The 14682-nt window shown below is 40.8% G+C and overlaps 1 protein-coding gene across 1 annotated transcript; it reads right to left on the reverse strand.

Annotated features, from left to right (window-relative positions):
* Positions 1-279: 279 nt before the first annotated feature.
* LOC104924006 (G-protein coupled receptor 26) lies at positions 280-3267 on the reverse strand. The gene is made up of 3 exons (XM_010737226.3): positions 1878-3267; positions 1661-1774; positions 280-665 (listed from the first exon to the last, which is right to left on the reverse strand). The coding sequence occupies exons 1-3, from the start codon at positions 2546-2548 to the stop codon at positions 428-430; spliced, it is 1023 nt and encodes a 340-aa protein (XP_010735528.1). The 5' UTR covers positions 2549-3267; the 3' UTR covers positions 280-427.
* Positions 3268-14682: the final 11415 nt, after the last annotated feature.

The following is a 14682-nucleotide window of genomic DNA, read 5'->3' on the forward strand; positions in this document are numbered from 1 at the left end:
TGAATCTGAACCCATGACTTATTCGATGAAATTGATTTGTCTGATCTGTGTGTGGTTATTGTGTGTTTTGCCATCGCCGATGAATCACAGATCCCTTGTTTACCGTCTTTGGCCAACGTCTTCCACACACCGTCCCCGTCGTTCTCTATCTGCCTTCCCCTCCACCCATCCGTCCTCCCCCTCATCACTGTCTCTTCATTCTTCTCCACCCACTATCTTCCTAATGTTTGCTCTCTCCTCGCCCACCTCCCACCCCCCACCCCACCCACAATCTGTCCCTCTCTATCTGCTCTCTTTTCCCTTTCCGAACAATATCCTGTCCTCTCTGTCTCTCTCCTCATTCTTTTCCTCCGCCCACCTTCTTCCAAGAGGCAACCTTTATTTTTGGCTTGGTAGTGTGTTATCTGTCATGTCCGCGCATTTGCCATTAGCTGATCCTCTGGAGACAGTAGTCGTTCTCCGTGTCTAAAGAGCTGTTATGGCCAGACGAGGGGTACAGGTCACGGCGGAGGAGCCTGTTGACGACAGTAACCAGGACTTTCTTGTATTGTTGACGTAGGAGCGAGTAGGCGAAGGGGTCAGACGCAGCCTTGCTGTATGTCAGGCACTTACTGATGATTCCCCAGTGGCGGTTGATGTCCACGAAGGGTAGAAGCTCGGCCAACCTGAAGGTGCGGCAGCAGAAACATGAGAAGTTTTGTTTTGTTTTTAAAAAAAGGTGTCATGATCATTCACAAAAGTCGTTTTCTCTATGAGGCGCTTCTTTGAGATGACATTTTTAATCGTACATACACCAAATTAATATATATGACTTGTTTTCTTGTGGTTCTTTCACATCATCTGCAGTGTTAAACCAATTCAACGCTTCCCATGCTCATTAACGGCAACGTTATGTAACATAAATGTCATGGAAGCATGAGGTTACCACAGAGGGCAAGGAATATTACACTTTTACCGTCTCTAAATGATGTATATAAACGCTCATTTACTGATATGTAGGAGTGGAAATTATTATAATTAGATGGTTTGGTTTCAACAGTCACTCAGGCTACTTCCAGTGGGTAAGCCTGGTCAGGAGGTTACTCCAATTACTCAGACACTTTTTCCCTGTCTTCCCTCCTCTCCCACATATGTGCACACGCCACAAATGTCAAGCTGATGGATCATCAGCACCGCATCCGGCTGACAACAGGTTTTTTTTTTTTTTTTTTTTCTCGTGGGCCCCTGAAGCGTTTCCTCTTTTTTTTTTCTCTGGGAGCCTCTCCATTCGTCGCCTTGTACTGTATCTATTGTCCTACAGTGTATTGAGCGTGCGTTTCTGTGGAAGCAGCCCGGCAAGCCATCTGTTTACAGGGTGTTACAGAAGACTAATGAGCCGTCTCATGTTCCACAGAAATGATAATAATTAAAATCATTAGGTGAAAATGATGCGGATGTGCACTTCATGTGTCGATAATGTTGTGACAGATCTGCATCTTACTGGTCTGTAGAGGACAACAATGCAGAAATAAGGTCATTAGATCCAGCCTGTGTTTTACATTATTAGGCTACTCACATGGAACCACAGTGTTTAAGTAGGGTCATTTATCTTTTTTAAGTTGTTTTACAGGAGTTTTGCACCAAATCCAATCATTTATGGATTATCATCAATTGGACTTACCTTGTAATCACATAAGGAGCAAAGCAGATGATGAATGAGCCGATGAAGATGCTGATCTTCTTTGTGGCTCTCTGCTTTCTCCTCTTTTGCTCAGCCAAACATCTTTGTTTCACACTGAAAACAGAAAAAAATACTTTCTTCAGATGAATTCTAAATGAAAAGAACCATGATAAAAATAAAAATAAAACATGTTTATATGAGGCATCAGGTGAACTACCTTGGGTGAATGTCGACCAGGAGGAAAAGAGTCTGCATGGTGATTATGTCAATCCTCTTGCAGTGAAACCTGGCGACTTTCAGCACCTTCAGGTAGGTGAAACACAGGATGAGCAGGGACAGCATGAAACTAGTGGCGTGGAAAACGACAGTGAAGACTGTAAACTTAATCCTGTCGCTGCCTCCCTGGCTCGGCTGTAATGTGCAGGACGCGTAAACGTCGCTGTAGTCGACCCAGGAGAAGAGGAGCGCCGTCAGGGAGAAGGTGAAGGAGTGGAGCCAGGAGTAGCACACCATGATCAGCGCGTCCTTGTAGCGCATTTTAGTGGAGTAGCTGAGGGGGAAGACCACCGCTATCCAGCGGTCTATACTGAGAGCTGCCATGCTCAACATGGTGTTTGCGGTGAGGAAAGTCTCCAGAAAGCTCACCGTGTGGCAAATGCAATCCCCAAAAGGCTGCTGGTTCCTGATAATCCCCACCAAAGTGGCCGGCATGTTTAAAACAGTGATGAGTATGTTGCAGAAGGACAGGTTCATGGTGAAAACACCGGGCACCTGTCGGCGTATCTCGGTGCTGTGGACGAAACATAGCAGCACCAACAAGTTTGACAACAGCGAGACGACCGCGACCACGACGATGAACAAAGCGAAGATAATTTCAGCAAAGTCCATGTCTCACTCCGGAAAGTGCCCTCTCGGGTTACCTGCGCCTGCTGTTGTTGATGATAAACACTTAAAATCAACCATGGTCACCCGTCGTTCATCTCTCCGGCAGCAGCAGCTCCCCAAATTCATGTCAATTAAATCCCCGCGTGTCCGCGCGTCGCCGCCGTCCTCTCCAAACTTCCACGAGCGCTGTCCAGCGTGCTGAACCGAGCAGCCAACATCTCCTCCTTTCCACCTTAAACTTGTCGATTATTTCCCGTTAACATCCGTACAACATGCTGGAGAGAAAGAAAAGAAAAGGGAAAAAAAAGGCTTCGCCAAAAGTGGAGCAGTGCGCGCTTGGCACGTCTCTGGAGCGGCGTCAGATTCAGGTCTGGTCTGGAGACCGAGGAGAGAAAGCAGCGTGTCTGTTGAGGTGAATGATCATTCTTTACATGTCACGTGAAGAATCACGGCCAGAGACGTGGGAACGACTCGTCCTATACACATAAAACATCTTATTCTCTATGTTGGAGGATTTCTACTTGTTTCCTTGAGCAAACTTGCGCGCAAACATCAAGCTTTAGTTTTTAAAAAAACAAAAAAGTCAATGTGGATCTGGAGGCAAAGTGCGCAGAGAAATCCACGGATGTGCTCCTGGATGATTTTGCCGTGACCAAATGGCACCAGGTGCACACGCGCGTCGGAGAGGCACGGGGGCAAATAGATCCTTTTCCTGAAATGAATTATTTACACCCCCTCGGCTACTGTAGATTCACTGCGTCTATCATAATGTGTGTCTGGTATGCAAAGAAATATACATCAGGACAACCGATTAGAGAGAATGACCTGAGATGTTTTGATATTTCATATTTGGCCAACCTGATTTTGTGGCACTGAAATGTAGATGAATTACAAACAGCAGAAATGATGTCTACTCAGGGGGGGAGGACACTAAACTGTGACAATGAAAACAACTTGTTTTTTGTCATTTAATTATTCATTTTGTTGGGCAATCAAGCAACTCAATCAAGCAATCCTGCAATTCCCCTGCTGGGCACAAAAAGTCTAAAAATCAGTTGGAAAAAGAGAGGCAGCACATTGTTAAAGACTGATTACACCACAGGGTGCCACTTTTTTTAATAACACACCCTTTATAAATGCTTTACAAGCTCTGACTGGTGGTTTATTAATAATCAATGAATCATTTACTAATATTTTGAAGCCATCAGTAAGAAGAGGTTTGTGAGTGATCATTTTATAAATGTTAATGTATTAATAAATGCTAATTGATTTCTCCCAATATGTCAGCACTTAAGTTATTATAACACAAATTTCTACTCATAAACACTTTGTAAAGATGTTTATTTGTTTTTTTATGTGTAACTGTGTCCAAATACCTCCTCGAGGCCTTGTGGAATAAAGAAAAGAAGAAAATGATTGTTCAAAACAAAATAGCTCCTCGCTGTTTATTTAATTGATGGTATGAAACTCAATAAAACGCACATTAAAATGTTACCCAATCCAAATTGAAGCTACATGCTGTAACCGGCAACAGAAGTGCACTTCAGATATGTTTGTTACTGAGTCATGCCCGATTCTGGAGAAGCTTGTGTAGACAGTGACTCACTGGGGTCAGACACAGCCTGCAGGGGTTTTGTGTCTTTTTTTTTTTCACTTTCATTCGCTTCATACTCCTACTTCTTATGTTGCTTGTGCCTGAATCCCCTATACTCTCCAATTAAGTGCAGTGTTTTATTTATTTAGGAGTGATACAGGATCAGAGGATTCACTTTACTCGGACACGTCTTGCTCGTAGCAGTGGTAGTTGAGTATTTAAAGTGATTAGGTGAGTCATTATTGAATGTGGTTTCAGGGAAAACCTGAGGCGAACTATCTGTGGCTGCCTCTTAAAAGCATCCCAATCACAGCATCTGTTGAAAGTCTTGTATTCCAGCTGTAATGAGGCTACACTGATGGTGTGTGTGTGTGTGTGTGTGTGTGTGCAGCAGTCAGAGAGTCAGAGAGACAAAAGCAGCAGTGGGTGATGTCAGGCGCCTACAAACAAGTGATCAAATGCCTGCGAGAAAGCTACAGCTGGGCTCCTGGGGGAAAAGTGCAAAGCTATTTATAGGCCTGATGGGGTGTCACCTCCAATATAACTCTCAGCACCGGTGTATTACCTAACCAAGGCATCAGAGCGAAGCGCTGAACACGCCTTTAGAACCACAAATGAGATTGAGCTTTTAGAGGATGCTTTTGAGTAATCATCCACTGCAGTTTCAGGGATCCTCCGAAAATGTCTCAAAGCTCAGCAGCTGTTTAACAAATTCATTCAAACACTGCAAGGTATTTGCTGAATATGGAGACCGGGCCAACTCTGTGTTTTTGTCGCTACAGCCAACTCTAAACTGAATCTAGTTTATATGGTAACAAAGCCAGAAATAATTTAGCGTTAACTAAACAAAGTGCAGCTGAGGCTGACGGGAATGTCAGTAGGTTTGCAAGTATTTCGTGATAAACCAAAGTATTGTTCGTCTTGGGATCCCTTGTGGGAGTCCGACCCCCTGGCTGGGAACCACTATCTTACTCCATGGACAAATATTTTGATATACGAATTGATTGCAAGTCAGCAACAAAGGAAAATGCCGAACATTCTCTGGTTTTAGCTTCTCAAAAGTGAGGATTTGCTTCCCTTTATGACAGGATATCTTTGGAGTTTGGACAAAGCAAGCTATTTGATATTCTCTTTTTACTCTTTTATGACGGAAGAAGTGATTGATTATTAGTGAAAATGATCAACTGGTTTTAAGAATAAGTACTAGTTGCAGTCCTGCATCCAACTGAAGGCAAAGACAGACTCAGTTTGTGAAAGGAAACTGAATCATGGTGAGTGTACGGTGCTCAAACACAGCAACACAATAAGTTTCATGTTTTTGCAGAGAGAGCAAGACTGAAAAAGAGCACACTGAGAGCAGCATGGATCTTTGTGGGAACCTCACGACCACGGACTATAACAAAGACGGCTCTGAAAGCTTTCAATTTTTCAATTCCAACCACAATCTTACGCAACAGTCTCTGACCTTCATACAAACCAACATCCTGATCACCTTCAGGCAGCATGAGAAGCGCCTTGGATGTCAGATAAAGTGTGATCTCGGCACAGGAACAAAATCCCACCCTCCACAGCCCTCCAGGTACATGGAATGTCACTCTGAGCTTGTACCTGCACAGCACCTTTTTAAATTCACTGCCTTTACAGTGTCCCGAGAGCACCGAGTACCACCTGAGGCCAGAGAGGAGGAGGAGGAGGAGGAGGAGGAGGAGGAGAGGATCTCAGGTCATGCATTAGGTAACTTGGTGATTGGTATGTCTTGTCTGTGAGTCACAGCACAAGATACAGTAACACGATGCCTTTGGACGGCTTCATGGAATAAAGACTCTCAAGCAGTGCACAGATCCATACTACTCTTTAACATATTTAACCACTGAATCATTCATAAATTAGATCAATTTTACATCCTTTAGCCTATTTATTATTCATTTTAAGTTCTTTGTGTCACTGCATATTCCAAAATATGCTGATGGATTTTACATGGATGTCCCATCATAAAGTTACTCAGATAAACCATGTACGTGAGCATTTCATCACGTTTATTCGATTTAACTTCTTCCTTTTATTAAAAAAATAATAATCTAAGATGCTCTTAAATTAAACCATATTTGTGATATGTGATGATCAACCACAGACGTGTAACAGAGTCATATATTAACAAAACTAGTAATGCATTGTTGGTCTTTTTCATGGGATATGTGGGCAATAAGAAATATAGAAATATATAAAATAACACCAGCTTTATACTATATATATATATTATCCCACACACACACCCACAATACATATGTATATATACCTATGTGTCTTTATATATAAGTTATACAAGTTATATTTTCCAGAAGAGTTGTACCCATGTACCCATGTAATGGGTTATCTAATTAAAGTACATTTCAGATCACTGTAAGAAATGAATTTAATCACTAGATGACTGTAAGGTAGAATGTCAATTTAAAATCTATCTGCAATGCTTTGGTAAATGAACTAAAACATGAAAACTCATATGATCATGATGAATGATGAATTCAGCACTTTGTCAGCTCGTCTCCCTGCTCACTTGCCTCCAGTATGCATATGAAAAGCTTAGTCGGTCTGCAGGATCGCGAACATGAGATTGCTTTATATTCACAGTGGAAATAGTTTCATTAAATTAAAGTTAAATGTTGTTACCTATCTGCAAAGATAACCATATTTTTAATGTTGTGCAAACTACAGCAGTAACTTTAAATGTTATGCAGGCAAACTACTCGTGATATTTAAGACACTATTACATCTGTGTCTAGATCCGGACATAAATTATATTACAGAGGTTCTAGTTTCTACTACGTCTTTACAGAAGTGTACAAAAGGTGATCAGGTATTTGCAATCAGCACCACCTAAACCTTAACTACATTTTATTTATAATTTGTACTGCCCTTTTCCTCTACCTTTTGGAAGTGGTTCTTTTGAAGGTGCCTTGTGTCGACATTTGCTTTGTATATAAACGTGCTTAAAGAAGAACTGCTTCTCGTCTCTGCGTATAAAAATCTAACATACATCCATAGGTCTCTTGTAACAAAAAAAAGCAGCATATTCGAGGGTTATTTATAGTTGGAAAAATGCAGGATGATATAATTCATCTACTTTCGTGGGCCTAATTATTTGTTCCTGTTGACCATATGTCAGCTCATATTGAGTCAGTGTAAGGACGGAGATACAAATAAAGGTTAGAAACGAGGTCAGGAGTCATTCACCTTTAAAGCTTGCAGTACTCGACTCATACGGCAATGATCCATCATGTACAGATCAATATTTGATCTCAAGGTTAGTGATACCTTGAAAAAAAACAGTCTCCAGCAGTAACCAATCTATCTTACGAACAAGCCCACCTAACATAGCACGGCTCCCATCATACACATCATAATATAGGATATCATCTAGACGTTTCCTGCATGCTGCCTCAGCTAACATTTGTTCAACATTATGTTTTTATTGCGGCTATATTTTACCCCCCGCCAGAGCAGCCTGCTGAGAAGTAACCAGTGAGGATAAAAAGACGTGGGCCTGTTGTGAATGACAGCTCAGGATTTTGTTTACAGGGTTAGTAGTGGTGTGACAGATGGGCCTCCTCCACACTTCTCAGTGTATGACAACATACCTGAAACACCAGATAGAAAAAACTGAGCTCGAACATCTGCCATTTACAGTGTGTGTGTGTTATATTATATGTTACACAATTAGAAATGACTGACATATTGAAAGCTATTGATCTATTCATATTCAAGGAGATGAATTAAGTCGTTCCTCCTGTTCGTCTTCTTATTAATAGTAGTAGTTTTAATATTTAATATTCTTCTAATTTTATATTTTTGATGTTTTGATTACAACTCAAGTTTTAATGCTACCAAACCAGTCTATATGTGAAGTGTTGTATAATTATTTGTAGCTGGGAGAGATAATAATTGTAATATTCACAAAACAACCCCATATAAATATCTTTATATTCATATCTCAGCCACTGTATACTTTAAAAACTTCAAAATAATAACTATTGTACATAGATCAGCTCCTTACAGTGACATGTGCAGGTTATTAATTATTATAAAGCACAAGTTACTGTATATGATGCATCTACGGTGGCTCCATTGACTCCCATTGTTTTAAAAACTGAACAACTGTATAGAGTACAAAAATCCACTCACATTTCAGCATGTCCAGAATCACACAGTTTGAGTTATGACTTATATAATGCATTAAAGTCTATGGAGGCCCATTCACTCCCACTGTATTTGTAACACACCACCTGTACGCAGTACAAACCTCATTCAAACTCCAAAAATGCCCAGTGTTGCATGCTAATTACACATAAGTTCCTTAGTGATTACAGTATACAGATTATTGTACACAATAACACATTACAATCTATGGTGGCCCATTCACTCCCATTGTTTTTATAACTGTATACACTCCATTCAAATTGCACACCCATGGAGTGTATTTAAGCTCACTGGGAGGACATACAGTTTGTGAGTTATATATTATAATGCATTAAAGGCTTCATTATCTCTAATTGCATAACTCGGTGAGTTCTCATCTCATGATTTTAAAGTAATTAAAAATCATGCAAATTAGCAATAATACATACAGTAATCAGCATTAATACATACAGTAATCACGTGGATTTTCTCTAGGGATGGCCTTTTTTCCCCCTGTGTTGTTCCTCACACAATCAGGATCTAATGAGTCTGATTGATTGATTGGTTTTGATTTAATCACAGCCTCACTTTATTAATGTTATGAAGTCCTCAGAAAGTGCTCATGAATACACAGTAGGCCTATCTCCTTTGAAAAAAAAATGAAACAAAAAAAAAAAGAAACAATTAGCTACAAAAGCTGTTTTAACACTTGCGTTTCATTGTGTTTTCCCAGACATCTGATATGATATGTTATTGAAAATTGAGGCTCAGCACTGCCGGTTGGCAAACAAAAGGAGCATGAAATAGCTTTCATGAGTACTGTGCAGCTGCCACAGGTAAAGCAGGAAGACTTGTGATGAGTCATGTTCCCATAGCAACACCCCAGACTGGGAAGTTATCGCACCATCTCTGGCAGCACATGCTCTCAAAGTGGATGTATATATCATTTACATGGGGGTTGTTATTGCTATCCGAGGAGATTATGAAGCCTCGATTATCTGCTGCTTTTTTTAACCACACATCAAAAGAATCACATGGAAATTATCTACTTTTTATAGCTTCTATGCAACCCAAGGAATATTTTAAAGGCAATAAAAGGACTTAAATGACATGGTTCATGACATGTGTTCATGAGCTCGCAGTGAAATTCCTCATGCTCCTTCTCCATTCCTCCCCATAACCGAATGGTCTCACCCAGCCTTACCATCTGACGGCCCCTCTGTTTTATCGAACCCGAACAAATAGAATGGTTCGGTCCGCCGCAGGTGTCCAAAGCTCTGTCAAACCCTTTGCTTTGTACACAATGAGCCCCTCTTTTATCTGGACACCTAAAGGAGTGGATGGAGAGATAGCAGGGGTGAGGAAGAAGCATAAATAGATTGCTTTGACCCAATGAGGAGAGACCACATAAAGCCACATTTGAAAGGACTCCTTTAGTGTTTTATTAATGACCCAGCGGGCTATGTCCTGCCTATTTATTGATTTCTTCATCAAGCCTTTCATACAGCCAAAGACCTTCTTTATGAAGCTTTGAAATATATTACGCAAGCGTCCTGGATGCCTTTGCAAGAGATATGGGGAAGAACAGTGTATCAAACTGCTGACTACAATATTTGTGTTGGATTTAAAGAGCATTCATTTGATTTGGACCACAGGGTCATTGTTATTGCAGAGGGTTCATGGCCACAAGAAAACGAAGCAGGAAAACTCTCTTTGTTGGCAGCGCTTGCTCTTGCAGACAGAGGAGCGCACGAGCAGACTGTAACCTGACTCTGAGGGGAACAGATTGACAGTGAGCCACTAAGCACATTGAGCAGACACACTGCATTCATTATCATTAGGCGACAGGAGCGCTTTGAAGCCAGCCGGGGCTCCAGTGGACAGACGGAGCAGGCCAGCAGCCACGTGATGGAGCATTATGGCTTCTGGAGCACAGGAGCCTCATAAAACGAGCAGGCGCGCTGATGAAGAAAATGCTACTTAACAATCCTTTTACAGGGAGGATGTAGTGAACAGCCCGGCCCTGTAGAGATGATGTTGCGCAGAGATCACAAATGCTTTATTAGAGCCACTGAAAGCTTTGACTCAATGTTAATAGCGTTGCTACATTACTAAAGTAAACAATGGGCTACTACTGAAGTTGATGTATTAGTTTGTTATCCTAAGAGTATTTGTTAAGAATAATATTTAAAAGGTCCGGTATGTAAGATTTGGGAGTTTATTGGCAGGATTGGAATACAATATCCATGAGTATGTTTCCATTTGTGTATAATCACCTAAAAATAATAATAATAATTGTGTTTTTTTATTCGTGTGACCTCACATGGCCAAGTCACGTGCGTCATTTGACGAAAACCAAGTAACTAAAGCCAAACTCCATGTGCTAATGAAGACCATGGGATGTGGTTGAAAGCACCAAAAAGTAGTGGTTAAGCAATTTAGTGAAATGTGCTGCTAACAGCATCAAACACTCTTGTGAATATATTTTTTAATCAGATCCTGATTTAAATAATTATTCATCTAATTCCAGCAGATTTCTTGTGTTACACTAAGATTTGAGATGTTATTCGGGTTAAATAAGCTCAGCTTTTCTGTCGAGGATACATTTTACTGCAGTTTCTTGAACCCTAAAGATGTATTATACTCAAATAAAAGTAGCAGTAAAATAAATGGTTATGCAAAATTAGAACGTGAAAAATGAAATTTTAAGACCAAACGAGCAGAGTGTACCATGGAAATGAGCTCAAAAGGCACCAAACAGAGCAGCTGTAAGGTTGGCACATGCACCTGCACTGGGTACAGAGACTACTGTGTAGTGTACAGTACAACTTATTATATTCTGTCCAACAATGAGCCCATGGCTGGCATCCTTTTCAAAAACCCCACAGTTTATTAACCCTCTGTAATTACACTGCACCATTATACCGTCACAGTGTGACACAGATGGATTTCATGGTGTGCATTTTTTACTAAATGGATAAATGTTCATTGTTATTTCTGCTGAAAACTCCACGACTCCAACTGGATACACTACTATTGGAAGTTCACTTTGTGAAAACCCGACACATAAGTCGTGTAAATCAATGTCAAATCATGTATAAAATTAAGATTTTCTCAAACTATAATTTCACAAAGTGCCCATGAGAATTAAGAATTGTATCATTCCCTTATTCATGAAATAAATGACATGCATACTAACATTTGTCCTGCATGCTCAATTGGATTTGGGGATATTTACACCAACCCCAGCCAAACTGGTGTTAGTATTAGTCAGTCCTTTCTCTTGTAACATTAAAATAATATATAATGAGTATAGTTGTGTGGTAATAAAGTTGTTGCAAGTACAATACATTTCCATAGAGCCACTATGCATGTCACATTTGAGTAAAGAAAACATCTGTCAGTTGTTTATAATATTCCACTGCGTGCATGCACGTATCAACCCCCCTCTACTGAAAATATGAACGACACATGGCTAACACTCCAAGAATGAGCTTTGTCATCATTTTCCATTTTCCGTTCGCTGGTTTTAAAGTTTGTGGAACTGAGCAGTCATGGTAGCGTGAGCTTGAGTTGGTACATCTTCCTGCTGTGAATATATTATGAGATCTATAATTCCACCAGCTGTCCTCCTGTGCACCCGGCCCTGTACCATAGTAAATACACACAGTCTAAGCACTGACTCACTCCTCTGTAGCTCTTCGTGTTTTTATCTCTCGCCTTGCACAAACACACAGAACCAAAGCTGAATCCTCAGTGGGTACCTCTGCTCTTACTCATCCCAGTCTAGTTTTTACTGCGAACCGTCGGCCTTAAGGACAAGACTTCCCCCGGAACAGACTGTATCCATAAGCATCTGCTTCAACCATCCTTTAAGGCATTTTCCAGACTTGGATGCTCTTAAAGGTGTGGACCGCAGTGTAGTCACTCATGCTAAGTAAGTTGCATGAGTCACGGAGGGCCGAGCGGGAAAGTAGTCACAACACACCTCGCTCTGGGTCAGGACAGCCACCTTACTCTTTCTGACACAGCAGAGGCACACAGTCATTGGATATTTATAAGGATTTAAAAGCTGCGTAGTGGCAGATTGGATCTGTAAATTAGGCGTACATCAGGATTAGACAGCGTAAACATGAAGGTGACAGAAGTCACCGGTTTGCGTTGCACAAAGGAAGCGTCTTCAAATTCCACAAAAACTGTCGCCAAGCGCACCGGCGAGCCAGCTTCACGGCTCAGTTGCCAGAAGTACAAGACACTGCTTGTACTGAGCAGCTCCCAAGTGTGTGTGTGTTCTTTCCTTGCTCTACAACTACTCCCACTGGCTGTGGCCATAAATAAGAATGTGTTTTTAGTGAACCTGAAGGTGAAAAGATGATAATCAGTGAAATTTAATTAGCACTCCCTGCCTGCCTACGTCTAATTTGTTATTATCTGTACTTTTTATGGCTTTATTTGGAGACGGCTAAAGACAGAAGGGAAACTTGGGAAGAGGGGATGACACACAGCAAAGGACTGCAGGAATTGGAATCAAACTCTGCTGCAGTAAGACAAAAAAAGACAAAAAGACAAAAAGTTTTTTAACCACCAAAGGCAAATCTTGTGTTTCAGATACATGGGCCTGACGTGGCCGTCAAAGTGGCACTGTGTTGTTCTTCCTCTGTTTGCATTCTTCATATAGGATGGAAATAAAGCAACGTTGGTTGATCAAAGGTCTGTAGGTGTAAAGCAGAGTCCCCTCCTCGTCCTTATGGTCAGACTTTGGGACGAGCTCCCTATCCAGGGTATCAATAACACCGTGAGACTTCTCAAACTTCACGGGGTTCAGTACAATGACATTGTACTGCTTCAAGCCATCTTCAACAACTTCAATGTGATATACCACAACAGTTGGGCAGGTTCTTGATCAGTCTGTTGATGAGGGTGGTCTTCCATCCATTGGTTACGATGTACTTTATCACCAGGCTGACTGCCTCCCGGTTAATGTAAAAATTGGCAAAGACGTGGATCATCTGTGAACCTGAGGTAGACTGAATGAAGCCTGGTTGCTCAAACAAGCACTTACCTGTCAACCAAAGTGGCCACACTGTTAATTATGAATAGCTTAAAGCCTTAATATAATTTGAGTGGGTGAGTTTAAAAAAAAGGTGACTTTCTGGGGTCATTGAGTGGATTCAGCATGGTGGTACATTACTCTGTATCAGTCACAAAAAGTGCTTTAAACAAAGACATGACAAATTAAGGTCCTTTTCATAGGGGGGTCATCATTAATTCAGATACATTTTGTACAAATCAGTATGATTTAAGTGATTTAGCAGCTGTGAGCAGCCGATTAATCAATGTCTTGGCAACACACCACCTTCGAAATTTCACGGCAGGATTAAATCTGCCACACTGTCAGAATGATGATGATTTTTTTTTTTTTTTTTTTACATGGTCCATGCAGCATTAACATGTGTTGCATAACCCCTAATCAGAGAAGTAAAGTGAGGCTTTGAGAAACCTCCACACCAGCGAGCAATTTCTCGTTAATCTTTAATTAAGCATAAGGTGCAGCGTTGATTCATCCTTTCTCGACGAGTGCTATTTTTGGCCGGCGTCGCCCACTCTTACCCTCTCTGGGGAGGCAGAGAGAGTCTTTAAAAGCAGAGAAGAGGCTACCAAACATTCCTGTCAAAGCGTGATTAGATTGAGGAGAGCCATTTGAAAGCGGATGCTTGTTTTGATTGTGGACATGCGGGCTGGTTTACATAATGCAAGTGTCTGCTATAAGTGGCTTTTGGTGTTTGATATCACGGTAAAGATTTATATATTCAAACTAATCCAACGAGAATAACAAAACAGGAAGTTCTTCTGATGTTTTGGTAGTTATTATTTCGGTGTTGCTTAGATTGTGCACTAAAAAGCAATGTTTAATATCATCTCATACACTCCTGCACTAAACATTTTAGGCCCGTAGAAGTGTCTCGAGTATAAAGATAAAGCAGTACCTACATATTTAAACATATACCGATCTGATTTAAATGTTTAGTTGCTGGAAACAATCTTATAGCATCAAAAAAAAGTATAAACTACTTTAATAATGAAACTTTCTTGTTAAAATCTGAACACATACCAATATGAAGCACCGACAAGTAAAGGAACAGTTTGACATTTTGGGAAATACAAAGATTCACTGACTTGTCAAGAGTTAGATGAGAAGGTTTACAAATGTGCCATCTATTCAGAGCAAGTCAGAAAAGTTTGTGGTTTTATGAGATATTATGCGTTGTAACTGTAACAAAAATGGATCCATCAAGCTCTGGGAAGTGAGCTGCACTGTCGTTAGCCAGGATGTAACACCCCATAAAAACATTACATTCTGTTTGTGTAT

Source organism: Larimichthys crocea, chromosome XIV (genome assembly GCF_000972845.2).
Source record: "Larimichthys crocea isolate SSNF chromosome XIV, L_crocea_2.0, whole genome shotgun sequence".
Classification (NCBI taxonomy): domain Eukaryota; kingdom Metazoa; phylum Chordata; class Actinopteri; family Sciaenidae; genus Larimichthys; species Larimichthys crocea.

What these genes read in the sequence shown, in the direction of transcription:
- LOC104924006 (XM_010737226.3), bottom strand. Translation starts at nt 2,548, where the DNA reads ATGGACTTTGCTGAAATTATCTTCGCTTTGTTCATCGTCGTGGTCGCG. An exon ending in CTGGTCGACATTCACCCAAG is followed by an intron (nt 1,775 to 1,877) that starts GTAGTTCACCTG and finishes TTCTGTTTTCAG; the next exon opens with TGTGAAACAAAGATGTTTGG. An exon ending in GCTCCTTATGTGATTACAAG is followed by an intron (nt 666 to 1,660) that starts GTAAGTCCAATT and finishes CCGCACCTTCAG; the next exon opens with GTTGGCCGAGCTTCTACCCT.